Source organism: Orcinus orca, chromosome 7 (assembly GCF_937001465.1).
Source record: "Orcinus orca chromosome 7, mOrcOrc1.1, whole genome shotgun sequence".
NCBI classification, from domain to species: Eukaryota; Metazoa; Chordata; class Mammalia; order Artiodactyla; family Delphinidae; genus Orcinus; species Orcinus orca.
In genome coordinates this window covers 114,514,382-114,540,410 of record NC_064565.1, presented here as the reverse complement: position 1 = coordinate 114,540,410, position 26,029 = coordinate 114,514,382, and the positions used below count along the sequence as shown (strand labels likewise).

The window sequence follows — 26,029 nt, the reverse complement described above, 5'->3', positions numbered from 1 at the left end:
AAGATATATCTGGGGGAGGGATAAATTGGGAGTTTGGGATTAATAGATGCATACTACCAGGTATAAAGTAGATAAACAACAAAGATTTGCTGTATAGCACAGGGAACTACATTCAATACCTTGTGATAAACTGTAATGGAAAAGAAAAAAAAGAATAAGATATGTTTCCATTTACTGAATCTTCTTCTATGTCCTTTAATAGAGTTTAAGGGTTCTGTGTGTGTGTTCTGCATGTTTCTTCTAAAATTTATTTGTTGGTATTATTCCTTTTATTGTTACCATAACATCTTTTGTCTTATATCTTATAATATAAAATTAACTAGTACGTATGAGGTTCGGGGGTTGTCTTCCTACTCAACTGTCATACTGTTTTTAACAGGTTTTCAGTTGATATTCTAGAATATTCCATGCATTGAGCCATAGCTTTTGCAAATAGTATTAGCTTTGCCTCCTCCTCTTCATAACTGAGTGTAATCTATGGTTTCCCGCTCTGCTGTCTTTATCTGGTTTTGGTATCAATATTGTGAAACCCCTTCTACCTTTACAATCTCTCCGTGGCGCCCCCCCTGCCCGGCAACCCCCAGCACCCTGGTCCTTATCTGAACATCCATGGAGGACAGGTGTGATGTCTTTAATGGTCAGAATAAGATATTAACCGCATATAAAGTAACCTACATTTCTGTAATTTGCCGGTCTCTGAATTCATCAGCCTTTCCCAAACATTTGAGCTAATACATTCCTGTCACTTTATCCTGGAGGCAGAGAATAGGATTAAACAAACACTAAGCCTGCAACGTTCAGTCTTTGCCTCGTGATAGTCATGGGACCTGCAGCAGGAGTCTGTCAGGTCGTGTATCTGGCAACAGAACACTCTGATTTGTGATGTCAGCGTGTACATGGGGATCATTCCAGCCAGTCCCCTCCCTGAGCACCGCTACCTTGCACTAGCTCAGCCCGGCACTGCCTTTCCTTGGGGGTCAGCAGGCCCGCGGGCAGAGACACTGAGTGAACTCTCCTCATGGCATTAGCTTCTCATCTAAAAATGTGAGAGTTACTCCTATTAAAAAGAAAAGAAAAGAAAAGAAAAGAAAAGATCAAGCGATGAAAGAAAGAGGAGAAGTAAGCCATTTATTATCGACTGGAACTGATCAAAAGAAAAATCACACAATTTGTAAAGTATCTTTCTTCATTGGAACTTCTATTCCTTCCAATGCATTTTGCTGTTAAAAGAAAGAAGGGGAGGATTAGACCCTGTGGCACGCATTTCACACTCTTACAATGGAGGCACAGGGCCCAGGATTCCTGGGCGCTATTCGAAAAGGAATCCAAGAGGGCACCAGAGACTAGAGCAACTATGCAAAGCAGCCAGTTCCCTGAACAAGGAAAAGGGTGAGAGACACGTGCAGGGAGAAGAGGAGGTAATGGGGTCCAGGGAATGGAGACAAAGGCCCAGAAATGAAGGTCAAGTCTCAAAAAGTGAAGGGTCAGAGGTTCCCCGAGGAAAGGCTGCAGCCAGGTCACGGGCTCAGTCTGGTCTAAGGAGGTGCTGATGGTGGGAGGTTGTGAGGGAGGGAATCGATCAAGCCACTTAAGAAGAGCCTGGCTGTAGCTGTGGTCTTTTGAGGGCTGGGGTTGGAGGTAGGACTATTCATTCATTCACTCATTCATCCGTCTTATTCGTCCATTCAATAAACATGTGTGCATTGAGTATCCACTGGGGATTATGAAGATTAATAAGGCATAGCCCCAATCTCCAGAAGAAGAAGATAGAAATCACAGGCAAGTAGAGAAGACAGAGGCAGTCAGAGGACAGAATGGTAAATGCAATTCCAGCTTCCCACGTGCAGGAGACCTCGAGGAAAAAGGTTTCTGCAGAAGACGTGTGAGCTAGACTCCAAGCACAAGCTGGGAGGCAGGGTCACTGGGCCTGGGAGTGAAGGTCAGACCCAGACTGGGGACCATGGAACAGTCAGCCGTGTGAGTCTTCCATGTGAAGCAAAGGCCAAGAGAAACCAGGGACACAGACAGGGACCCTACCATTGTGGGGAGTGCCCGATTTCTCGTGTCCCAAATCACTAGTGAGTTTAGATTCCACCTCCCAGGTGATCAGGACTTTGACCTGTAAGGACTGATGTGAAGATAACTCTGGTGACAGTACAGAGGTGGCTTTTGAGACCATCAGGAACATGCTGACCACCCCAGGCTAGAGTGATGAGGCCAGAACATGGTGAGGAGGGTCAGAGCCAAGAAACGTTTCAGAGGAAGGACCGGCAGGCAGAGCACAGTGGTAGCTGGATGGCGGTAGGGAGGGGGTCCAAGACAAACCCATGTCCGGTCTGGGCAACTGGAAGCTGAGTTGGGTACAGGAGGAAGAGTAAGTTCCGAAGGGAAGAACTCCATTCTGAGGATGTTGTGGAACATCCCGGGGCTGTTTAGTCAAGCCTGGGGTTCAGGTGAGAGGGACGGTGTGTAAACAGTCCCCAGACAGGTGGGCCTCAAAGCCCTAGGGTGCCTGGGATGACCTGGGAGAGGGAGGACGGCGGGTGGAGGGAGAGCCAAGGCTAGAGCCCTGGTGACCATCACCTCCATTCGAAGAACAGAGACATCTTGGCCAAGAGGAGGGCCAAGGAGGCCGTGTCTCGGAGGCTGTGTCTCAGAGGCCAGAGGATTTCAGGGAAGAAGGGAGTTCTCATCAGCGTCAGATTCTGTCATGAGGTTCATCAGGCAAGGGATGGGCAGGGACCAGGCAGGAACGAAGGGCGGATACAGAGCAGGGCAGAGCCAGTGCCCTGCGAGAGGGGAGGGGGGATCCTGGAGGCAGCAGGTGCAGAGGCCTTTTCCTTAAAGACCAGATGGAAAGGAACAAGAGGGATGACAGAGAAACTAGGGATAAACCAAGGGTAGGGACCATTGTACAGTAGGTCTCATCATTCCCAGAGATTTGTCTACTTGCTGATATTTACTTGTAACCTCCAGATCAATACTCCTGGTGCTTCTGAGTCATTCTAGGATGTTCACAGAGTGACAGAGATCTGCCCACGTTCCCAAGCGAGCTCATTCAAGGCCATCTGCCCCCTGTCTCCGCTCCCATGTTGTAAACGAGTGTCCTTTTGCGGTCTACTTAGTGTCATGTTTCTTGCATGTCTGTACTTTTTCTTGCTGATTTTGCTGTTTAAAATGGCCCCCACGTGTAGTCCTGAAGTGCTCTCATGTCCTGAGCACGAGAAGGCTGTGATGTGCCTTGCGGAGAAAATACATCCGTGGGATAAGCTTCCCTCAGGCACGAGTGACAGTGTCATTGGCTGTGAGTTCAGTATTAATGAATCAACCATATGTATTACATAAGACGTCTTTCAACAGACACACACATAAAACAAGCATACTGATTACTGGACAAAATGTGACCAAAGGCTGGTAGGAACCTAACCCTGTATTTCCCGCAGGAGCAATGGTTCAGGATTTGCTGATTCAGCGTCTGCAGCCACTTTATAGAACATCATTACTGTGAGTAACGAGAACGCACTGCACTTGGTGGGGCAATTGGTAGGCATGTGCTGTGAAGGAGCATCAGAGCAGGGTGTGAGACGCCAGATTTCCACCTCCGGGCGCTGGCTGGGCTTGTCTATCTTATGTGTGGGGGGCAGGGAGGGTGTCTGGCTTCCCCAGTGGGTGGGCTGTCATGGAAAATCATGACAAGAGGTTGTGACTAAGAGGCTTCATTTCTGAATACTGAAATCACTCAACAGGTTCACCGAAGAGGCCCAGGTTCTAGGGTCACCTCCCTACATAGTCGCTGGCGGGTAGGTATGCTGTTAACATTGCCGGTCAATTCAGGTTTTGGCCTTCCAGGTGTGCTTTACTCCATAGGTGCTTCACCCAACACGTGACAAATGTTTCTTAAACAAATGATCCTTGAGGTTTTGCCCTCTTGTGCTATTTTCTAAATGTGTAGATATTGACATGAGGTCAAGTAATTCAGGAAGAAAAAGAGGTGCTTTGGGGACAGACAGACATCGGGAGTTAATCCTAACCCAGCACCAGCTCTGAGAGGAGGGGCCTCCAAGGCCTTAGCTTCCTCATCTACAGAACGGAGATATAGTGATAAAACTTCACTTAGATGGTTGCAAGATTTACGTAAGGCAACGTAGGTGGAAGGTCCAAACACAGACCCAGGCACCCTTAAGAGCTCTGATCTTCATGGGTGCAGAGCCAGGCACGAAGTGGGGATTCGATGAATATTTTTTGGACAAATTGATCAAATCAGGAGACTGATTCTTTTCACCATGCAGTTATTGACAAAAGACCTCTCTAAGAACTGCTGCTCTGGGCCATAGAGCATAGGAATTCCACACTAATAGTTCCACGCTAATTGATCATTGCAACAGAAAGGAAAGAGTATCACTCACGCTGCTGTGGTTTGGGTGGCGGCAGAGTGGTTTGTGGTCTTCAGGCCACTACGTCATGCAAAAGTCAGAGCTGGGCCAGCTCTAAAGATCAAGCAAGTGTGAAGCTCTCAGACAGATTTCTTGCGACATGAGAGCTGGGACCTGATTTTCCCCTGTTCCTATTTTAGGGTAGCAAATAAGAAAAAGCATCTCAGACCTCTTTGTTTAAATACTCCCTTTCACTACCCACACCTACATATTAAACGATTTTCTAGCAATCTGAAAGAATCCTAGAACAGTGGTTGTTAAATTACAAAAACACTTCCTCAGCTCCTAATTTGTTGCAGAAACTGCGCTAAGCTCTGAGGATTCTGTGATTCTCAGTGAGCCGAAGTCTCTGCCTTCAGAAAGATTCCCACAGGAAACACGTCATCCACAGTTTGAAAAGAGTTGTCCTGAACTTGTTCCCACATTGGTTCGTTCCTTCCTTTCAACCTGAGGGAACCCTTATTATAGTCTAGGCACTATTTTTAGCGTTAGGAACTAGACAATGGATATTGTTATTAATAACTTAGTATAGACATATTATTAACTGTATTTTTCATGTTATTAAACTAAAATAATAAAGATGACAAGGTAACACATCCTAAAAGAGCTCCTTGTCTAGCAGGGACTAAAGCAAATAAAATAAAAATCATAAATCTTTGAAGAGCTGAGCCCGAGAGTTTAGGGACTATGTCACTCTCCCAGCTCCTAAGTAGCAGAGAAAGCTTGGAAAAGGATTCCAGACACAGTGGACTGGCTCTTCACTGGACCCCCTGTGCTGGCCTTATCTTAGGATTCTAGGAAACTCAGAGCACAGTGTGGAAACCGGCCCCGCTGAGGGTCATGGCAGGGCAGGGATATAACTGGGACATCAAGGTCAATGTCCAGGCCAGGGCGGCAGTGTTTGGCCTTTAGTTTGCGCTGCCTTTAAGGAGACATGTTTTAAGTGATCAATTTCTTTACAGAAGTCAGATCATAAATTTATATTGGGATATATGTATGTGTATATATATACGTTTATATATACGTTTATATATACATATATATATATATATATATCTCCAATATAATCATTAATAAATAACATAGAGCCAGTCCATTGAGAATTCTATTTTCTCCTGCTGAGGATGTTCTGTAAAGCAAAAAGAAATCATTTAAGTTTATAAAAAAAGAATATGCTGAGTCTATTTCTTTGTAATGAGTACTTTCTTGATTTCAGCCTGAAACTGGTTTTTATTTTTAGGGTGTGTATAGATTCAAAAGAAAGCCTACCATTTGCATCTTTTATCCAACACAGCCTCACTGGTAAATTTCCCTTCGATTTTAGTAAAATGTCAGTTGACCTCTTTCAAATTCCGGGGTTAAAAATTTATCATACTAGGCTTAGCTGAATTTTTTGATAACAGAAGGTCAAGAACCCAAAGTGAGCGTCTGTCATCCACTCAAAAAATACTTCCAGAATGCTTGCTGGGGGCCCGGCTCTGCGCGGGGCCATGGGAGATGCTGGCGACAGAAATTGTCTCTCTCCTCGCCTCGGATGAGGACTTTAGGGAAGCCATAAGGGGATGTATCTCTGACGTGCGGAGACCCCTTGGGGAAGAAACGCTGAGTCGAGATGTAAGTGAGGAGGAATTAGCCAGGTGGATGTTCCAGGTAGAGGTCTGATCAGGAGGAACTGCAGGTCTTTCAGTTTTGCAGGAGCTTCAGGGCTGGTGGCCTTGGGAGAGATGAGGCTGGAGAAGTGGGCAGGGGCCGGATCACGAAGCCCTTTGCAGGCCACGCTAGGGAGTTTGGACTTTATCCTGAAGGCATACAGTGTTATGTAAACTGTAAAACCCATGAAAGCCCAAGCTTCATGGTTAACTTGTGTGTGTGTGTATGTAAAAATGAATGTACACTGAAGCCATATCTATAATTACATCCAACGATTCCTTTTAAATGTGCCTTTCATCATGTTCCTTTAGTACTTGGGAGCCTTTAAAAAGACAGAGCTACCTTTGCTCCAGTCCCTAGTAGCTGCAGATTTATATATGCATGAGGCAGTGGTGCTCAGTGTGGGTTTGCAAAACCAGGACTCAGCCTCCAGCACTGGGGCAAATACGCTGTTCTTCCTCCTGGCTCAGGGTCTGCCTCTGCTTTGCTATATAAGTGAAGTGAGCCTTAGGGGGTTAAATGGAGAAGGATCAGAGTCTCCTCTGCATTTCCAGATAAACCTGAGGGCAGCGTGCAAGGTGGACAGCGTGGAATCAGGACCCGAGGCAAGATCTCAGGCAACAGGTCAGTGGTGACAGTGATGAAACGATGGGCTAAAGCCAGAGAAAATGTGTGGACCCCTGTGGATGTCGGGAGAAGACGAAGGGTAAAGAAGGGCCAATGATTGTAATAACCTATAATGGGAAAGAATCTAAAAAAGAATATATGCATGCATGCATACGTACGTACGTATATATAAATAAACTGAATCACTTTGCTGTACACCTGAAGCTAACACAACACTGTAAATTAACTACACTTCAGTAAAAGTTTTTAAAAAGAGCCAATGATACTCTAAAATTTTGAGCTGGAGAAAATTCAGTGGATACTGATGCCGTCTATTAAGACAGGGAGCTGAAGAGGAGGCTAGTTGACCTTCAGGAGCCCAGGGATGCTCTCTGCAACTGCATCCAGTGGGCAGGTGATGTTAGAGCCTGGATCTCGGGATAGAGTAAGGTGAGCGATGTGTGTTTGGAAGCAATCAGTGATCAAGTCAGGCAAGTGGAATAGATGGCAGTAATCTATAGAAGAAGGAAAGGGCTGGGCAAAGGAGACCAGACAAATGGTCACCAGGATTGAAATGACTGATTAAGAAAAGGAAGGCAGGTTAGATGCTAGAGATCTGAAAGATCACTGTCCAGTTTGCAAAAAGCAGAAAAGTGAATGGGAGGTGGGGAGGTAGGGGCAGCAGTCACAGACCACAATTTTGTCAAGATGCTTAGCAGAGAAGGAAGTAGGGAGGGAAGGCAGCTGTTGAGATGGGGAGACTGGGTCAGAGAAAGGGGGCTGTTCTGTTTGTGGTTTGTTTTTTTTCTTAGAGAAATTTGATCACATCAACAATGGCACATATAAAAGCCATGGGAAAAAGATTGAGGGTGCAAGAATGAAGAGACAGTCGAGGATCAGTATTTGGGAGGAGAGAAGAAAAGGTGGGAGGCCAGACAGGAGCTGAAGAGCAGACTACAGACGCTGCAGGTGTGGAGACAGCAGCTTTAAGACATCCCCACCCTCCAACCCCCCGCTGGTAGCTTCCATCTCTAAATACACGTGTTTTTAGCTGTGTCCCCTTACCTCAAGGCTGTCACTCAAAGCCAGTGTTTATTCTTGCTCTGGGCCACAGGTTCAGGCCCCTTCTATTTCCAGGAGGAAAGCCCCTTCTCATGATCCCTGAAGATAGAAAGGGGATATACAGGCTCTGTCATTCACATCAAAATCTAAGACAACATGGACTTAGTGACTATAAATTAATGACAAAGCCTGTGACCAGCACCACCAGAGCCCCTCCTGCCAAGAGGCTACCCAAGAACACCATGACCTCATCTTGCTTATCAGGTTCTCCCTCACTCTCGCCCGCATGGTGTGACAGCTGAACCCCCAGCCACACGCCTTCGAGGGCAGGGACTGTCACATTTATCTTTCAGTCCTCTGAGGGATCTGCCCAGGGCTTGTCACACACATTTGTTGAATTAAATTGAATTGTCATGTTCAAAGCAGTCTCTGAGTTGCCTGCCCCTCTGCGTCAATGAAGGTCCCAATGCCCAAAATGTTTTTAGAATTCAGCTCTGGAATTACCTTCCAAGGAATATAAAAAGGATCAGTCGCATTAATTTATATCTATATAATATTTTTTTTGTCCCAAATGACATTTTCTCAGAGTGGTAGCCAGCCTCAGAGATGGCCCGCTGGTATTCACACTCTCGGGTATTCCCCTCCCACATCGGACCAGGGTTGGTCTGCGTGATTAATAAACTATGCAGAAGTGATGCTATATCCCTTTCAAAATTAGCTAATAAAAGACTGTGCCTTCTGTCTTGGGTGCTCTGTTGCTTGTTCATTCTCCTCTCTCTCTCTCTCTCTCTCTCTCATCATGTTCTCTGGCAGAAGCCAGCTGGCATGTTTTGAGGACATTCAGACAGCCCAGTGGAAAGGCCCATATGGTAGGAAACCAAAGCCCTCATTCCAATAGCCCCTGAAGAACTGAGGCCTGCCAACCACCACGTGAGTAACCTTGGAAGTGGATTCCTCAGTCCCAGCTAAGCCTTCAGATGAGATCACAGCCACAATCAACATCTTCTCTACATCATTTTAGAGACCCTGAGCCAGAAACACCCAGCTTGGCTACTTCCAGGTTCCTGACCCTCAGAAACTGTGAGCTAATAAATGTTTGTTGTTTTAAGCTGCTAAGTTTTGTGGTAATTTGACACGTAGCAATAGATGACTAATGCACCCAAGTTGGCTATTAATCTGATTAACTGAATTTATTTCCAAAATTAAATCCAAGAGCACATGTTTTCCATCACTACAGAGATTCAAAAGAATGAGCCCTAGACTTGGAAGATAATTCCTAAAAAAATTGTTCAAAAATGTTCTCAGCAGTGGCCACATTTTTAGAATAACTGTATTTCTCCCCAAGTGGCACATTGGAGGGGGTCTAAACTCAGGCCCTTTTTTAAGCAAGGCTCAGATCGTAAGCTTTAGTACTTCAAATAAATTCGGAAAAAGCCTAAGGATGGTCAGACACTGAGCTCAATGAAACATTAATATCTGTGTTATTCATTTTAATGGAGAACTCTGATCAGAGGGTAAATTTCACAACTCTTCTGTAAAGCAGCATGAAAAAAACAGAGGCTTTAGAGTCTGACAGATCTGTCTCTAAGTCCTGTCTCTGCCCCTCTCTACCTGGATCAAAGTCCTACGTTGGCCGTGTAGCCTTGGACAAGTTACAGAAACTCATTAAACCTCAGTTTGCCCATCTACAAAATGGGAAGGAACATAGTGTTGCCTCTCAAGATGGTTGTGAAGCTGAAGGAGAAAACTGTCAAGCAATTAGTAGAGAGTTAGTATTTTGTGTCTACAACAAACAACATGAGTTGTTACTCATTTCTTCTGTGTGAGCAGATAAGACACCTGGTTTACAGTGCTCTCATGAAGGTTAAATGAGAAAAGTGATCGTAAAAGGGAGAAACTAAATAACTGTTAGTTCCGTCTGCTTGCTGAAAAGTACAGTTGAGGTTGGAGGGCAAAGAGAAGTTTAAAAGAGTTTGGATTTTTCAGAAAATGCTCCAGATTGGGACAGGAGGCAGGTGAGTGCTGATTTCCTCAGCTAGATTTGATATTTTGATTCCTGACAAATTTTAAGTGAGTTTTGATGCCTCAAAGTTAGCTTTTCAATGATTTGCAAAGCTGGTTTATGAAGGACTGTTCTTTTTTTTTCCATTTTCCCTTAAAATATTTTGCATTTCAGGGGTTTATCTCTTATGACATGACTTCAGCGGAGTCTGGCCTGATCAGAAAAGGATATGTTCGGTGTCCTACAGAAGAAAACAGGAACACTTAGCAAGTGACCGTTCATAAAATGGCTCACTTTTTGATCTGTCAGGAGTGAGACCTGTAACGCAGTAACAGTCATAAGGCAGGCCCCCTCTGCCCACTTCTGGAATGTTCTATGACTTTATTACTGATGCCACAAATACGCTTTTCCAGGAAGGAAGCAGAGAGAGATCACCAAAGAGTTTTGCTGCCATCAGCTCCAATAGAAAAAATCCTCCTATCTACCTATTTTACCAATAGGTAGAAATGTTTCCTAAGCCATAGAACACTAACTCAGTCCCACTTCCAATGAGAGACCACTTAAGAAGGGGAAAAAAAGAAAGCCCTCCCTCCCCGAAGCAAGATTCTTAATGGGATGGTCACCTCTGCTCTTATGGCTGGAGGATTACAGAATTCAGCCCCAGCCAGTCAGATGAGGTTTAGTCCAGATCCTTCCACCTACACATTGTTTCATACCTGGCTCCTAAAACTGGTCGTGCACCCAGGAGGGAACAAGCGTGCTCAAGCTGGGGGACCCTCTTATGGTAAAAACCAACACCTGTCCTGCCTAACTGGCAGAGATGTTGGGACATGAAATGGAATCATATGTGGAAAGGCTCTGCATAAATACAGAGTTGCCTAAATGAAGAGTTGTAACATTATTGCCTACTGTTAAGAAAGGAGCAAAAGCAAATGTTTATTTTCTGTGGTTTCTGTAATTGTTCAAAGCTTATGTACAGATATTTCTAGTTTTAAATGACTCCTTGATAGAGAGCTTCAATATGAAGTTGATTCACACACACACACACACACACACACACACACACACACACACATATGTATATTAAAAAGAACGGATCTCAACTTACCAAGCAGATAACTGTTTCTTGATGTAGAGGATCCCAAGATATCTCCCAAAACCATCTAAGTAAATGTAGGCATTAGTATGTATCAGCACATGAAAGAGAGGAAAAGGAAGGACACTGCAAAATATGCAAATATTGTCAGGAGGACTCAGATGTATTATATAATTTATTTTTAATGAAATAAGGCAATACATTACATTAAATAACTTTATATGGTATTGAACATGTAACGTCTAAAAAAGCATGTGGGGAAAAGCAACTTACATGAAGTTTAAATTGTCTAAAAACGTTTCCATTAGACTCAAAATGACCCCCAATTGTTGTGGATGAGAAAGACGGAACCTCGTTATATGGACTTGCAAATCAACTGTGTTTAGGTCAAATTTGTGAGTTTTCTCTCTATGAAGTCCCCATATGTGTTCAATTAAAAAAAAATCAAAAAGTGTGCACGAGTAGTCTTCATGAAGCCACTGAAAGCCCATAGTCACAAAGTAAGGTGGCTACTTGACTCACAACCTTTCTACAAGGTGTCTGGGCCACCTACCTGTTACCCTCTCCATCGTGAACAGTCAGTTAGCCTGCTGGCTTTTGTCAGAGTGATTGGTCTAGCAGGTGGCACAGTTTAGTGGGGGAAAAAATAATCTTTTCAATAAACGGTGCTGAGACAACTGGATATCCACATGCAAAAGACTGAGGCTGGACCCCTTCCTAATCAAAATGGACCATGCATCTAAATGTAAGAATCACACAAACAACAAAAGAAAAAAATGGATCAATTGGACTTCATTAAACTTTAAAACTTTTGTTCTTCAAAGTGCACCATAAAGAAAGTAAAAAAAAACCTCACAGTTGGGAGAAAATATCTGCAAATTTTGTGTCTGATATGGAACTTATATACAAAATATATAAAGAAGTCTTACTACTCAACAAAAAAAGACAAATAACCCAATTTAAAATTTGGCAAAGGAACTTTTTTTCTTTTTTGGTCACTTTGCACAGCTTGCAGCATCTTAGTTCCCCAACCAGGGATCAAACCTGCGTCCTCGGTGGCAGTGAAATCGCGGAGTCCCAATCACTAGACCGCCAGGGAATTCCGACAAAGGATTTGAGTAGACGTTTTTCCAAAGAATATAAACAAATAGTCAATCATTGCTCATTAGGAAAATGCAACTCAAAACAATAATGATGCACCACTTCACACCCATTAGAATGGCTAAAATTAAAAAGACAGACAATGATAAGTGTTCATAAGGATGTGTAGAAACTGGAACCCTCATACATTGCTGGTGGGAATGTAACATGGTACAGCTATTAGGGAAAACAGCGTGGCAGTTTCTCAAAAAGTTACACACAGAGTTACTTTACGCCCCAGAAATTCCACTCATAGGTAAATACCCAAGATAAATAAAAATATACGCCCACACAAAAACTGGCACATGAATGCTCACAGCATCATTATTTACAATAGTCAAAAAGTAGAAACGGGGACTTCCCTGGTGGCGCAGTTAAGACTCCACGCTCCCAATGCAGGGGGCCTGGGTTCAGTCCCTGCTCAGGGAACTAGATGCCGCATGTCGCAACTAAGAGTTCTCGTGTCGCAACTAAGGAGCCCGGCAGCTACAACCAAGACTCAGTGCAACCAAATAAATAAATAAATAAATAAATTTTTTTTTAAAAAGAGATATGTATATAAAAAAAGTAGAAACAACCCCCATTTTGATCAACTAATGAATGGATAAATTAAATGTGGCTTATCCATACAATGGATTATTATTCGACAATGAAAAGTACTGATACATGCTATAACATGTATGAACCTCCAAACATGCTAACTAATATAAACCATTCACAGAAGAACACATATTGTATGTTTCTATTTATATGAAATGGCTGGAAAAGGTAAATCTATAGACAAAGAAAGTAGATTAGCGGTTACTAAGGGCTGGAGAGGACGAGGAACAGGGTAAGGGGTCTTAGGGTTTCTTTTCCGGATGACGAAGTGTTCATGATTTAGATAGTGATGAGAGTTGTACAACCTCATGAACATACTAAAAACCACTGAACTGTACACATTAAAGGGGTGAATCGTATGGTCTGTGAATTATTGGGTTGGCTAAAAAGGTCGTTCGGCTTCTTCTGTAACATCGTATGGAAAAACCCGAACGAAATTTTTGGCCAACCCAATTTATTTCAATAACAGTGTTATTAAAAAAAAAATGGGACACATGACCTAAGATAGGACAATGGGAATAATACCAAGAGGTATCTCCAGCTGGAGCTAGAGAGAAGTGCTCTGTTTCCTCCTAAGTTTAGAGGATATGAATCTGGAGTGGTTTGCAGTCTCGCCTCCAGTTACAAGGAGAAAACTCATCTGCAGTAAGGGGAGGAGGGACGGAGAAGGAAAAACATGAATGTGGCCCAGATAGTGTTGACAGTCACTAGATTGAGTTGTCCAAGAGGACAACTCCTTCCTCTCCTTTCTGGGAACGTGAGCCAGGGAATTAGCTCATTTTGGCTTAGGTCGCTTCTAGTTGAATTTCTATCATTTGAAATGGGAGAGAGTAAATAAATGAAAGGCCTGTAACTCTCCTCCCCCGAGTCCAGAATTCCTGTTCACTCTTCCTCAGTTTCTCCTTTTGCACTGTTTTGGGTCTCATGGCTGAAACTCTAGCCAAACCTCATCCCATCCACTCGAAATCAGAAGGATTTGTCCAAAATCAAGTCCATTCATCATCCTACAGATGTTAGCATTTCGTCGTGTGGTTGACTGAAGTGCTGTATAGAAATCGTTTATCCTCTACATGCTTCTTTTTCAAAATTAAAAAAGAAAAATAAAAACTGCCCATAATTTAAATATTTATTTGGTTAAGAGAGAATATTAGCAATTTTAGAAATGTATTTGCTCAAATCTTTTTACAAAGCATTTATACTTATTAAAATTATGTAGTGGAAAACCTGAATGTTTTTATATTAGAGACACTTTCTCTCATTGTATGCTTACCAGATATTTTCCATTTGAGCTAAGTCCTATTTCGTAATAATTAGGATGTTTGGTCTTGCTCTCCATGGCTTCCATCTTTCTTCACATTATATTCCTTCCTCTGGAAATTCCTTTACTATCTACATATGTTTTTCAAGTGGCCTTTATGTTCATTACTCTGGGATTTTTTTTTTCAGTTTTCTTTCTTTTATTCCCTACTTCCAACAATGATTTATTTGTTCTATGTCTAAATTCATTCCAGTCAATTGTCTTTCATGTTTGTAGTATCATCATTTATTTCACTGAAAATGGTTAACAGCTGTCGTCTAATTTTTTTTTCTGTTTCATGTAAGAAATCTATTTTAGAGTTGCCAGGAATTACTTTAAATCTCCATCTGCTTTCTTCTCCTTCTTTCGAATTGCAGAATCCTTTAATTTAAGGAATTTTTTCTTTGCTCATCATCCTTTATGATCTCCTAGTCTTTGAGGCAAAGCAACCTGGGAGTTTATTTTAAAATCTTGTTTGTTTCCGGGACTAACTTAACTTAGTATCAGAGTCTTCTTACAAAACTTGGGACTGGAAGAAAAGTGAGTAGTCTTCAGTCTGCAGTTAGAAAGTTGCAGTAGGTTTGTGGGTTGTGCAAACAATCAGAATCAACTTTCCAAATCAACTTTCCATCTCTTTCCAAAGAGATGGAAGAGGGGTTAAATTAGGGGGCCACTTATTAACTTCTAATGTGTTAAAGGTCATAGAAGAACAGGCATCCATTTCTCTCGACATTCACCACTAACTCCTAGCTCTACTTGGCACTCTCTCTCACCTGCCCTGCCAGCCTCCCAGTGCCCCCATCCATTCTTACCTAGTTCCAGTCTGTTCTTCATCTATTCTGTCACTTCCCTACTTATAACCCTTGACTAGCCCCAAGCCAAGGATCCTTGACATGACCCATGAGGTCCACCTTGACCAGGCTGCTGTCCTCTCCAGCCCCACCCTTATGCCTCTCTTCTCATATTTTTCTCCCAGTCATGATGGATTTCTGTCCATTTGTACCCATCAGCTTAGCTTCCCTCACACATCAGGGAACTCCGTCAGGCTCTCCCCTGTGCTGGGAATCTCCTCATCCTTCCCCTCCACACCCTGTGCCCTTTGTCCTGAGGTCACCCACCCTTCAGCCCCCCAGGGAAAGCTCGCTCTGACCCCACACACTATTGCATCCTCTTGCTACGTGCTCCCGAAAGCTTGCCTGGTAGTCAGGGTAACCCCTGCTTAATGGACACTCCCAGACTCATCCACAAACCCCACAAGAGCCAGAGCAGTGCTTCTCTTGCTCTCCACTGTCTCCTAGCTTCCCCCATGCAAACCACAAATCAATACGCATGAAATGCTTGTGACATGATGCTTGGTCCCTGTCACTTCTGGGTTAGCTTGGCCAGGCGTGGGCCACTGTGTCAGCTGTGAAGCATGCCTTACATCCTGGATACTTTACTGGAGTCGAGGCCCTGGGTACCTGAACTAGCAGCAAGGAGATAGGATCCAGAAATCTCCTGGGGATTGACCCTCAAAAGTTGCCAGTGAGAACGAGATTGATCAATAACCTTATGCTCAACTGAACATTTTTGCAGAATTCTCCTTCCAACAGTGAAAACACCCCTGCAACAGGAGTTTCTCACTCCTTCCTAACTCTAAAATGGACTTCCGTATAAAATATGGAAGTCCTGGGTATGTTCATAATAGAGGAACATTACTTTTATGTGTAATTCTTGAAGTTGAAATTGTATACTCTTTTCATGTAATTTTCACTACAGATTTAAATCTTGAAAAAATTAATAAAAATATACGTAGAGAAAGATGTCATTGGACAGATTTGGCTGTCTAATGGTAGAAACAATTTTTAAGTAGCAGTCAAAGATATTATACATTATGAATAAACAAATAACGTAATCGTTATGTTTTTATCCCAAATTAGAGGCTAGAAGCTTCCTCCTCAGATCATATTCTTGACAATCTCTTCCTCATTTTTCTTGTATTCATTCAAGTATTGACTGAACATCTACCCTGTATCAAACCTTGTCCTAGATGACAAAACACACATTCCCTGCCCTCATTTGATGTACATTCCAGTAAGGAAAGCAGTCAGTACACAGACAAATAAGTAATATAATTCCAAGTCAGAAATGTATATATACTGATTTCACAGTATTATTGCAGATGAATATCAGTGCAATTGAAGGAAAAAAGATGTGTCCTGCCATTTGCCAAGCATCTATTACGTACCAGATTCTGGACCAGATCTTTCATGTCCATCCACTTCCTTGGTTTTCCCAACTTCCTATCGGGTGGTCTCTATTACTGGCATTTAACAGATGAAGAAGCTTCAGATCATGGAGATTAAATCTCCTGACCTAGGTTGCAGAGCCGGTAAATGAACACTGATGTATCAAAAATGCCCCTCTTGGGCTTCCCTGGTGGCGCAGTGGTTGAGAGTCCGCCTGCCGATGTAGGGGACACGGGTTCGTGCCCCGGTCCGGGAAGATCCCACATGCCGCGGAGCAGCTGGGCCCGTGAGCCATGGCCGCTGAGCCTGCGCGTCCGGAGCCTGCGCTCCGCAACGGGAGAGGCCACAACAGTGAGACGCCCGCGTACCGCAAAAAAAAAAAAAAAAAAAAAATGCCCCTCTTCATGCCACTAAACCACAGAGGCAGTGAGATGCATACTTAGATCTAAAGCTTTGAAGATTTGCTCATTGTTATTTTAAGCTCACATCCTAAATCTTAGGAAAAGAGAGAGAATTGGAAGAAGTAAGGGATATTGAACATGAGGTTGCAGGTGTAAAAGGGAGATGCCAGTTGAGTCAGCAGAGCTATACCTGAGTGATGCTCCAGCTACTCTGTCACACCGGCCTGCCTGTCACAGACCCACACAGACCCTAAGAGGTAGGTGCTGTCCCAAAGGATGCCAAGCCCCTGCACCTACCTCTTCACTGCTGTTAGACTCGGAGGAGCTGGAGGACCACTGGCAGCGAACCCACACGTCCTGCACCTGCTCAGCAGACACCCACACGGTGCTTCTGCAAGCAACTGCCGGCTGGAAAAGGGGAAGCAGTGAGTTCCATGCCCGGCAGCTGGTAGAAATGGTTAGGACCTATCTAAGAAATCAGGCAACACCATAGGGCTTGACGCAATGATGCAGACAGAAAGGAAAAATTCACAGAGACATTTCATTTTTCCAAAATGAAAATTTCTCAAGACCTAAGCAGAAACAAATGATGACTTAAATATCTCTTAGGCTTTTGCTACATTACAAGTCCTGAGGGAAAGCAAACGTTCCCTTCCTGAGCACTGAGTGGGCTCCCTCAAATGGCTTTCCTTTTGAACAACAAGAAATGGGAAGATCTCCCAAGGACCCTGCTCTGCTCTCCCTTGGCCTCAGATTTCATTAGAAACAAATGCTAGTGACACTTGGGTTTGGGACCTTTGTGAAACAGAGCCACAGCGAAAAGTCTCACGAAACAACAAAACAACGGGTCCTCTTTTCAGGATTGACACCCCTGTGTAACGACTCAGACATCACAACGATAAAGTAACAAAACCCTGAGACCTCGTACATCTGAACGAGAACGCCTCGGACAGTGAATTTGGGGTGCCTCCCATCCCTGGGGTTAACCAAGCATGGGGCCATGTGCTGGTCACTGGGGAGATGAAACTGACCATGCTGTGGTCCTGACCCCCATGGAGCCCAAGCTGGTGGAGGAGACAGATGTTATACAACAGTCAACTATAAAACAGTGCACCTCGCACCAGGAACACAGCTGGCATTTTAAATTCATTTAAAATAGAATTTGAAATGTCTCTGGGATTTGTCTTGGCTATTGGCCTCTTCGTATTCACTTTGCCTGGAACCATCATTATCCCTATTTTTAAATAGGAAAGCTGAGACAGCTGAGAAAGCTGAGGCAGCAGGAGTTAAATAATTTGCCAGGATTACTCAGGACTGCGGACTCCAAGAGCTCGAGTCCTCGACCACTGAGTCACGCCGCCCCTGCCCAGGGGACAGCGTGGACACAGTTAGTGGTGCCTCCCAGGGTGTCCAGACGCCAGGCAGTGGCCAAGTCCTTGGTGTGGCTTTGAATCAGGTCCCGGCGATGTAGGAAGACAGGAGCTCCCTTGCGTTGTTTTCTGGGCTGATGGCCTTTCCCCCGACTCTTACCACGTAGTAGCCCCTCTGGAAGTCACAGGTGGCGGGGTCTTCCCCAGAGCCCCTCCTGCACGTCGTCTCCCGGATGCGGAGCTCTATGTCCATGGTCAAGCTGTCCTCATCCAGGATGTTGACCTTCATGAAAACAAAGCGTCAGTCTGCCATAGATGTGTTTCTGAAGGTCACACGCTAGGAATGTGTCTCCTTGCACAAGGAGAGAAAGGGACAGAATACCCCACCACTAAAGCTCTCAATTCTCGTGGCAATCACCCAGATCCAAGCCCTCATTCTGAAGACCAGGGGAAGAAGTGCTTTACCGAAGGCTCACAAGACTTTACTGAGACAATAGGACCAGAATGTGGGTGTCCTGCCTCCACGCTAAGCACTGCTGCTAATGACTTACATTTATGATGAATCCTCGGGATTTACAGATTCCGTATTTGCAAATTTGCCTACTTGCTAAAATGTACATCTGACCCCAATCAGTACCGGGTGCCGTCACGGCCACTCATGAAGACACGCTGGGCGGCAAAGAACTTGAGTCGCCAGATGCACACGTTCCCGACCGGGGTCAGATGAGGTGATGAAAGGCGCAGGCTCTTTGCAGCCAGACCGTACACAAGTCAATTTCATGGTCTATAGTGTGTCACGGTTTTCTCATTTTTGTGCTTTTCCTTGGTGATTTTGCTGTTTAAATTGGCCCCCAAGCCTAGTGCTGACAAGCTGTCTAGTTTCCTAAGCACAGGAAGGCTATGATGTGCCTGACGGAGAAAATACATGTGTTAGCTGAGCTTTGCTCAGGCCTGAGTGACAGCGCTGGTACAGTGAGCTCAATGGTAACCATATATATTAAATAAGTCTTTAAGTGAAAACACACATAAAACAAGGGCACATATTGATCAGTTAACCGAAATATTGTGACCAGAGGCTCTCAGAAACCTCATCCTGAATTTCCCCAGGATAAACGGCTCAGGATTCACTAACCCAGTGTTCGCAGAATCTTTATGGAATGTAACTGCCGCAAATAACAAGAATCAACTTATTTTAAGTGTCAACGTACGTATGAGATTCAGATTTAATATCTAATATGTAAAAATTACCAATGACCAGGGTCATAAATAATGGCAAGGCTGAGTTTTTAGTCCTACTTGTTTTTAGAAAACTCTACTTGTATCAGCACTCTTCATCCTGAGTCAGAAAGAGACACAAAGACCCCTCCATCCCGAGCGTGGAGCTAGCCACTTATTTCCAAAGCAAAAGCAAAATATTTTAAGTGTCATTTTCCTAAAAGAATGCTCCATACTTTCTTAATAATTCCTGAAATAAGTAAGTAGCAAGTACATCTCTGCTGTACAGTGTTATCCAGCCCCGCTTCCCGGTTGATCAGTTCGGATCTATGAATAAGATTACACAGCTTTCCACTCCTTTCCACCAAGGGTGGGATACTGGGGGTACCTTCCAAACTTCCTGATGAGTGTGCTGTTCCGATGACACGGACATCTCCTGACTTACTAAATGCCCACTGTGTGTGCTGCACCAGAAGCACAGCAGGGAAGACCCCACGGAGCTTAGATTCCACCTGGGGCAGGGTGGTGGGGCACCACACAGAAAACACACTAAAGAAAACTGAACAAGGACCTTCCAGATGGCTATAGAGTTAAGAGTAAAAAAGCAACGTGGCAGTGGGGATGGAGAGCAGATAGTTTAGACGAGGCGCCTGAGAAATCCTCCCAAGGAAGGCGTATTTAAGCTGGGACTTAAAGGATGGGAAGGAGCCCATCGTGTGAGGAAAAAGCAGAGCCGATGTCCTGGGGCAGAACAAGCCCAGCGGTGGTGGTGAAGCAAAATGAACAAGAGGAAAACCAAACACCCTGAAGGTGGAAAGGAGTGCGCCAGATAGTTCATGGTCCCGTAGCCCGTGGGAACGAGTTTTGACTTCATTCTCATTGCAATGAGAAGTTCTCAGAGGCTTCGAAGAGGTAAGATCTGAGTCACCATGGCTGCTACAAAGAGAGCACACGGGGGCAGGGACAAGATGGCAGCAGGGAGGTGGGCTCCACTGCCCGACCCCACGCCAGGCTCCAAAAACTCCTTCCCTTTGAGCTCTTGAGCCCATCCTTTGGCAAATTTGAGTCAACCCACACATTCACCTACTGCCCAGTGGGGAGAGAGGTGGTGACAGCCCTGTGACAGTCGGTGTGACCACTTTCAGGCAGGGAGTAAGGGGATAGTTTGCTTTGGAAATAAGTGGCTAGCTCCAAGCTCGGGATGGGGGCGTCTTTGTGTCTCTTTCTGACGCAGGATGAGGAGTGCCGATACAAGCCGAGTTTTCTAAAAACAAGTAGGATTAAAAACTCAATCTTGGGCTTCCCTGGTGGCGCAGTGGTTGAGAATCTGCCTGCCAATGCAGGGGACACAGGTTCGAGCCCTGGTCTGGGAGGAGCCCACATGCCGCGGAGCAACTGGGCCCGTGAGCCACAACTACTGAGCCTGCGCGTCTGGAGCCTGTGCTCCGCAACAAGAGAGGCCGCGACAGTGAGAGGCCCGCGCACCGCGATGAAGAGTGGCCCCCGCTCGCCGCAACTAGAAGAAAGCCCTCGCACAGAAACGAAGACCCAACACAGCCAAAAATTAATTAATTAATTAATTTTTTAAAAATTCTGAGATTTAAAAAAACTCCTCCTTGCCATTGTTTATGACCCTGTTTACTGATCATTTTTACATATTAGATATTAAATCTGAATCTATTAAACACTCTTCAGCTGGAGCACATCAAGCAGGCTCTCCCTGCCCCCCCCCCCATCATGCTTCCACAATTTCTTAAAGCAACCTGATGAAAGCAAACTGGCAGGACAAAAGCTTAGTTTAAAAGATGAAAATGCAGGGGGTTTGCGTACTGATAATTTTAACTGTGAGATGATTTTGCAAACTTTTTGCATCTCTAAGCACTTTTAAGCACCCTTTCCAGAATATGGAGAAAAGTCAAATAACTCTACTTTTTCATTTGAATTCACTTTCAGCCAGTGAATTTCTGCTCTGTGTTCTTTGAAAAATGGGGGACAACCCAAATACTCAACCCTAAGGAATCAACTGGAGAAAATCCCAAACCCAGCGTTACGGCTGAAATAAATCATGGTCCTTTACAATCGGTGTTACAGTGTGGTCCTGTTTTTTTAAAAAATATATATTTTATACCCACATATGAAGAGAAAAAAATGCAAAAAGACATCCTGCCGCATGTTCATAGTGGGTGTCTCAGAGGGCTGGATAAGGAATGTTACTCTTGGTTTTCTCTTTCTTGTTGTATCCTGTGACTCTTTATAATGAGTATGTTTTGATTTTTTTATTTCAAAAAGAAATAAAAATATACAAGCCATAAAATACCCGTAACAGCTCCTTTTGGAGAGTACAATGTTTAACGTTACGTGTCAGTTTAGCTGGGCCACAGTGCCCAGAGCTCTGGTCAAACATTGATCTGGATGCTTCTGTGAAGAGGTTTTTGGATGAGGTTAAAGTGGTGGACTTTGAGGAAAGCAGATTACCCTCCTTCATGTGGGTGGGCCTCATCCAATCAGTTGAAGGTCAGACTAGAGCCGAGACTGACCTTTTTCTCAGCAGGAAGCAATTCTGCCAACAGCCGGCCTTCAGACTTGAACCGCAATGTCAGTTTTTCCCTGGGTCTCCAGCCTGCTGGTCCACCCTGCAAATTTGGGCTTTACCAAGCCTCCACAGTAGTGTGGGCCAATTCTTTAAAATCTATCTCTCCCTGTCTCTGTCTGTCTCTGACTCTGTCCATCTCTTCTCTGCTTCTCTGGAGAAGCCTGACTAACACAGTGATCATTTAGGATTTTCAAACTAAGCCCTTATGATTGGACAAAAAGTAAAGCTCAGGTATAGCTGCCTAGCAAAACGTAGAAAGCCAAAAAGCAAAACGTGCAAAGAGGAAAGGTAAAAATGGACAGAAATGGGCGTAGACACGTAAAGGATCCCAAAGCTTCCGTGGCTTTGCCCCAAATATCCCAGAATCCATCTACTCCTCACCTTCCCCACACTAAGAGGCTCAGTTGCCATAGGTCACCATCTGCTTCCCACAGTTGCTGTCTGGGCTTCCTCCTGGCATCCCACTCCACACAACAGCTGCAGAGATCTTAGAAGATCTTCTTGCACTTCATTTAAAACCTCCTCCCAACTACCTCCTGCAGGAGGTCCTCCCATGGCTGGAGGTTCTTGTCACTGAGTGAGTCTTAGCTCAAATACGGAACCTCTGTGGCGACTTCCCTCCCCTCTGACAGCTGCCCCAGCCCAGGCCCAGCCCATCCATCACCCTGTTTTATTTTCTCCACAGGACTCCCCACTCTCTGAGACTACCTTCACTTATAGAATTTGCACCCCATTCTCCCTTCATCCCCTCCCCTCCTCTCCCTCCCCTCTCTCTCTGCAGTGGTATCTGAGCTCCATGGGAGCACGGCCTGGTCCAGCCTCTCTGTTTCTCACCCCCAGCACAGGGCCTGTGTCCACCTTTCCTTTCTCTGCTTGTGTACATTGAGGGAACAGTCTGTGTGTGCCTAGTGTCAATGTAGGAACAAGGAAGTCATCGTGGCTGATTACGTTTCCCCATGCTCTCCCATCCTTTTTAAACCTGGAGCCCAAGAGTTAAGTTACTTACAATCAATGGCAAGAGCATTTGATCCAAGTCCCTGGTAAATCGCAGGGGTTCTTAACCCTGGCTACACATTAGAATGACCAGGAAACATGTAAGAATATGAGCCCCACCCTCAGGGATTGGGATTTAATTAGTCACCATCCTGCCTGGACATCAGGAGTATTTCAATCTCCCAGATGATGCTGATGTGCAGGGGTCGAGAACCACTGGGCTTATGAAGCAAACTCAGGGATAAAGTAGTGGGGCCGGACCCCTCACCCTAAGCCCACCGAACTCTACCCCAAACCTCCTGCACATACGCAAACATGACCAAACCACTTATTTCCTTCGGACACACTCCTAGAAATGAAACTATGAGATCAAATGTTATAAACATTTGCTATTTTTAATGTTTAACGTGTTTATAAACATGCTTAACAAATTGCACGTTTGCAAAGATAATTTTACCAAATTACATTTTCTCTAGCAGTGTTTGAGATTTCCCTTTCACCTTTCCCCTGGTTATTTTCATTCTGATTTTGTCGGCTGTGGAGAAGTGACACATTTTTCGCAATGTTTCGAGCTCATTTCTGTTACTATTTTGTGAATGGTTTTGTACCCTCAGGGACAGTGATCTGATCTGTTCCCTCATCTCTTTCCTGAGGACTTTGCTTAGCTCTGAGTGGATCTCTCATGGCTACTGTTATGAAGGGAATTGGCATATTTGGGGCCATCTTCAGGGTGTTTATAGAAGGCATGACTAACGCATACAATAAAGCAAAATGTGAACCACTTCTAAGAAGAAAGACGTATCACCAGGACAGATCAAAGCAGGAGAGTTCTTCCTCCATTGGGAGAAGAAAGGAAGTTTTCATGGAAGGGACATGGTGAATGTAACTTGGCCAACGAATTTGAATAGTGAGAAAAGGCTGGAAAGAAACGAGAATGTGCAGAATTCCAGGTAGCAGAGCAGCGCACAGGAGGCGGCGCGACATCTCCTTCCTGTGTTCTCACTAAGGATAACACGCCCACATACATAGGTGTGTTTCTTTGCAGGTGCCTGTGTGTCTGGGCTCAGGTGTCTGATACCAAGATGGCCCACATGCTGGAATGTTCTCTGGATGACTACGCCTCATGCTAGCTCGTCTCTACTGGCCAGATTTCCATGGTGTCAGTAACTGGTTCTCTCGGGACCTGTCCTCATGATGTTATTCACTTAATTAACTACTAACTTTCTTCTGTAGCAACCACTAGCTAAATTACAAGCAAATCTAAACTCATTTGCAAGCTTGGCAAGAGGACACCGATTGCCCCACACCACACGTGGATTTCATTAAGTGCAAAAGATGGAAGCCCAAACAGCCAGTGTACGACGGAGGGGTTCTTCATTCTGCCCAGTCCTCCTCCAGAAGGAACTCGCCCTCTGGCCTGGCAGCTGACCACATGTATCTCGCCGTGCTCTCGCACCGCGACAGCCAGGCCAAGTGACCCCAGTCTGGCCACAACAGCCTGGTTCTGGACTAGCTAAAGCATCATCTTCGTGACCTATGACCCAATTAGAAAAGACAGCTGGGACAATTCAATTAATTTCCTGGGAATCTGGAAATAAGAAACTGAGCTAGTTTATGAAGGAGCTGGGTCAAGATGAATGTATTGTATTTGGAGACTGGAGCTACGGAGCCATGAGCTGTGTGCCCTTCACAGGAGGAGAGGGGACAAACCAGGTGTGTGCTAAGGTGGTGCCCAGCAGGGATGGGAGAGGTGAGCATGAAGGTGGAGAGGAAGTAATGCCCTTCTGGCCTCTGCCTGGACCCCTGGCCATGTCTCCACAGTTCGCAGTTCCCAGGCGGCCCGTCTGCAACGAGTTCTCATTTGTAGGACCAGGAACTTTGTAGAAGCTCCTCACCCCGCATCTTAACCTAAACTCTTAACCTAAGCTAAACTCTCCGGCAGGTATTTCTGCTGCCCCCCCACCCACCTTGCACGGGACGACGAGCAGGCGGTGAAATCACCCGGGGCCCAGCCAGGAGGGAGGCGATCTGCTAGTTTCTCATTTCCTTGGAAGGATAATTCTGTTTCTTTCTTTGCCAATCACGGCCTTAGTCACTGGAAGCCCATGAAAATTCATCTTTTCCCCATTTCCCCAAGCTAACAGGAAACAGACTATTACAAAATTGACAAAGCAAAGTGGATTTCTTTGGCTCAAAAGCCAGAATTTATTTCCTATAAGTATTAGGAGCAGAACTGCTGAACTTGAAAAAGCCTCATTTCTAATAAACAAGCAGTTTTTAATAAAACATCTCAAAAGGAACCATAGGGACTTTGGGTCCAGAAGCAGGATGTGCAGAGGGTAACATCTGGAAATAGGGAATGATGCCAGAGGGAAGAAAAATGCAAGAAGAATCAGTCATCCGAAGTAGCTTTGAGAGCTTTACGACAATAATTATAATTAAATCCTTTCTCTATTTAAAAAAAAAAGAGTGTGAAAGAGATGAGTAGCTATTATCTTTTTAAACTGGAAAATTTTTAACGTGTAACCCAGAAAAGGACAAAAGAAAAAACCAGAAAGCAGTATAAGGAGGACTAGAGCAGACATACCAAGCACTTACTCTTCTAACTGAGCTTCTGAACGCCCGAAACAGATAGGGGCTCAGCGACTGGGAATTCACTTTTGCCACGGAGGCGCTGACAGCTTCCCTCAAGGAAGACGGGTCATAGTCATACACGGGAAAACCTGGACTCATAAACACATGAGGACACAGTGAGACAGGATGCATGGATGAGGACAGCTCTGCATCATCAAGGGCAGGTGGCCTGACCCTGAACTCCTTACCTGCACAGTAGTGGAACCAGTAGTTCGTTCCAAGGACAAACATAATCAGCACCTTCATCACCATCTTCTCCATTCTGGGAAGTATCATTTCAGTTCCGATCCCAGCAGATTGTGTCTATGTGTTTGGGGGTGACCAGTCGTCCTGAAAGCAGCTCTTTATCCAGTGTGACCTGGCTTGCTCACTCTGACTGAAGCAGACTGCGGCTTCAACAGAGACAATTGATCCTGCAGTCAATATTTACTGCTGCCTCTTCCTAGGGAAAGGGTACAGTTTGAGGACGCTTTTGAAGTTTGGACCTCAACATGGGACTTTAGCCCGCGGCAAGAGCCGTCAAGAGGCGGGGACTCCGCGTGCACTGTTTGCTAATTTCATCCACATGGACGGCCTATTTCTCTTTATTTTCCTTTCATTTTTGGAGAGAGGGGATGCCACCTTACTTTCAACAAAACAGTTAATTTTACAGTTTTGTCCATTTAATTCCCTCTCATATTCCTAAAGATCCTGCAGTTGACTGTTTATA

At 44.6% G+C, this 26,029-nt stretch overlaps 1 protein-coding gene and 1 long non-coding RNA gene across 2 annotated transcripts; one reads left to right on the top strand and one right to left on the bottom strand.

The window, feature by feature from the left end:
• Nucleotides 1-955: 955 nt before the first annotated feature.
• SPP2 (secreted phosphoprotein 2) lies at nt 956-25,770 on the bottom strand. Its single transcript, XM_033424769.2, has 7 exons — nt 25,509-25,770; nt 25,285-25,409; nt 18,046-18,168; nt 16,813-16,923; nt 10,862-10,916; nt 7,755-7,850; nt 956-1,220 (listed from the first exon to the last, which is right to left on the bottom strand). The coding sequence occupies exons 1-6, from the start codon at nt 25,594-25,596 to the stop codon at nt 7,765-7,767; spliced, it is 588 nt and encodes a 195-aa protein (XP_033280660.1). The 5' UTR covers nt 25,597-25,770; the 3' UTR covers nt 956-1,220; nt 7,755-7,764.
• On the top strand, nt 1,069-8,910 carry LOC125965027 (uncharacterized). The gene is made up of 4 exons (XR_007478480.1): nt 1,069-1,119; nt 3,444-3,504; nt 6,638-6,707; nt 8,565-8,910. It is a non-coding gene; the product is annotated as an uncharacterized LOC125965027 (long non-coding RNA).
• Nucleotides 25,771-26,029: the final 259 nt, after the last annotated feature.

Coding starts and splice junctions, on each gene's coding strand:
- SPP2 (XM_033424769.2), bottom strand. CDS start 25,596: ATGATACTTCCCAGAATGGAGAAGATGGTGATGAAGGTGCTGATTATG. Junction 18,169..25,284: donor TCAGAAGCTCAGTTAGAAGA/GTAAGTGCTTGG, acceptor GTTTTCATGAAG/GTCAACATCCTGGATGAGGA. Junction 7,851..10,861: donor AAGAAACAGTTATCTGCTTG/GTAAGTTGAGAT, acceptor TTCTATCTTCAG/GGATCATGAGAAGGGGCTTT.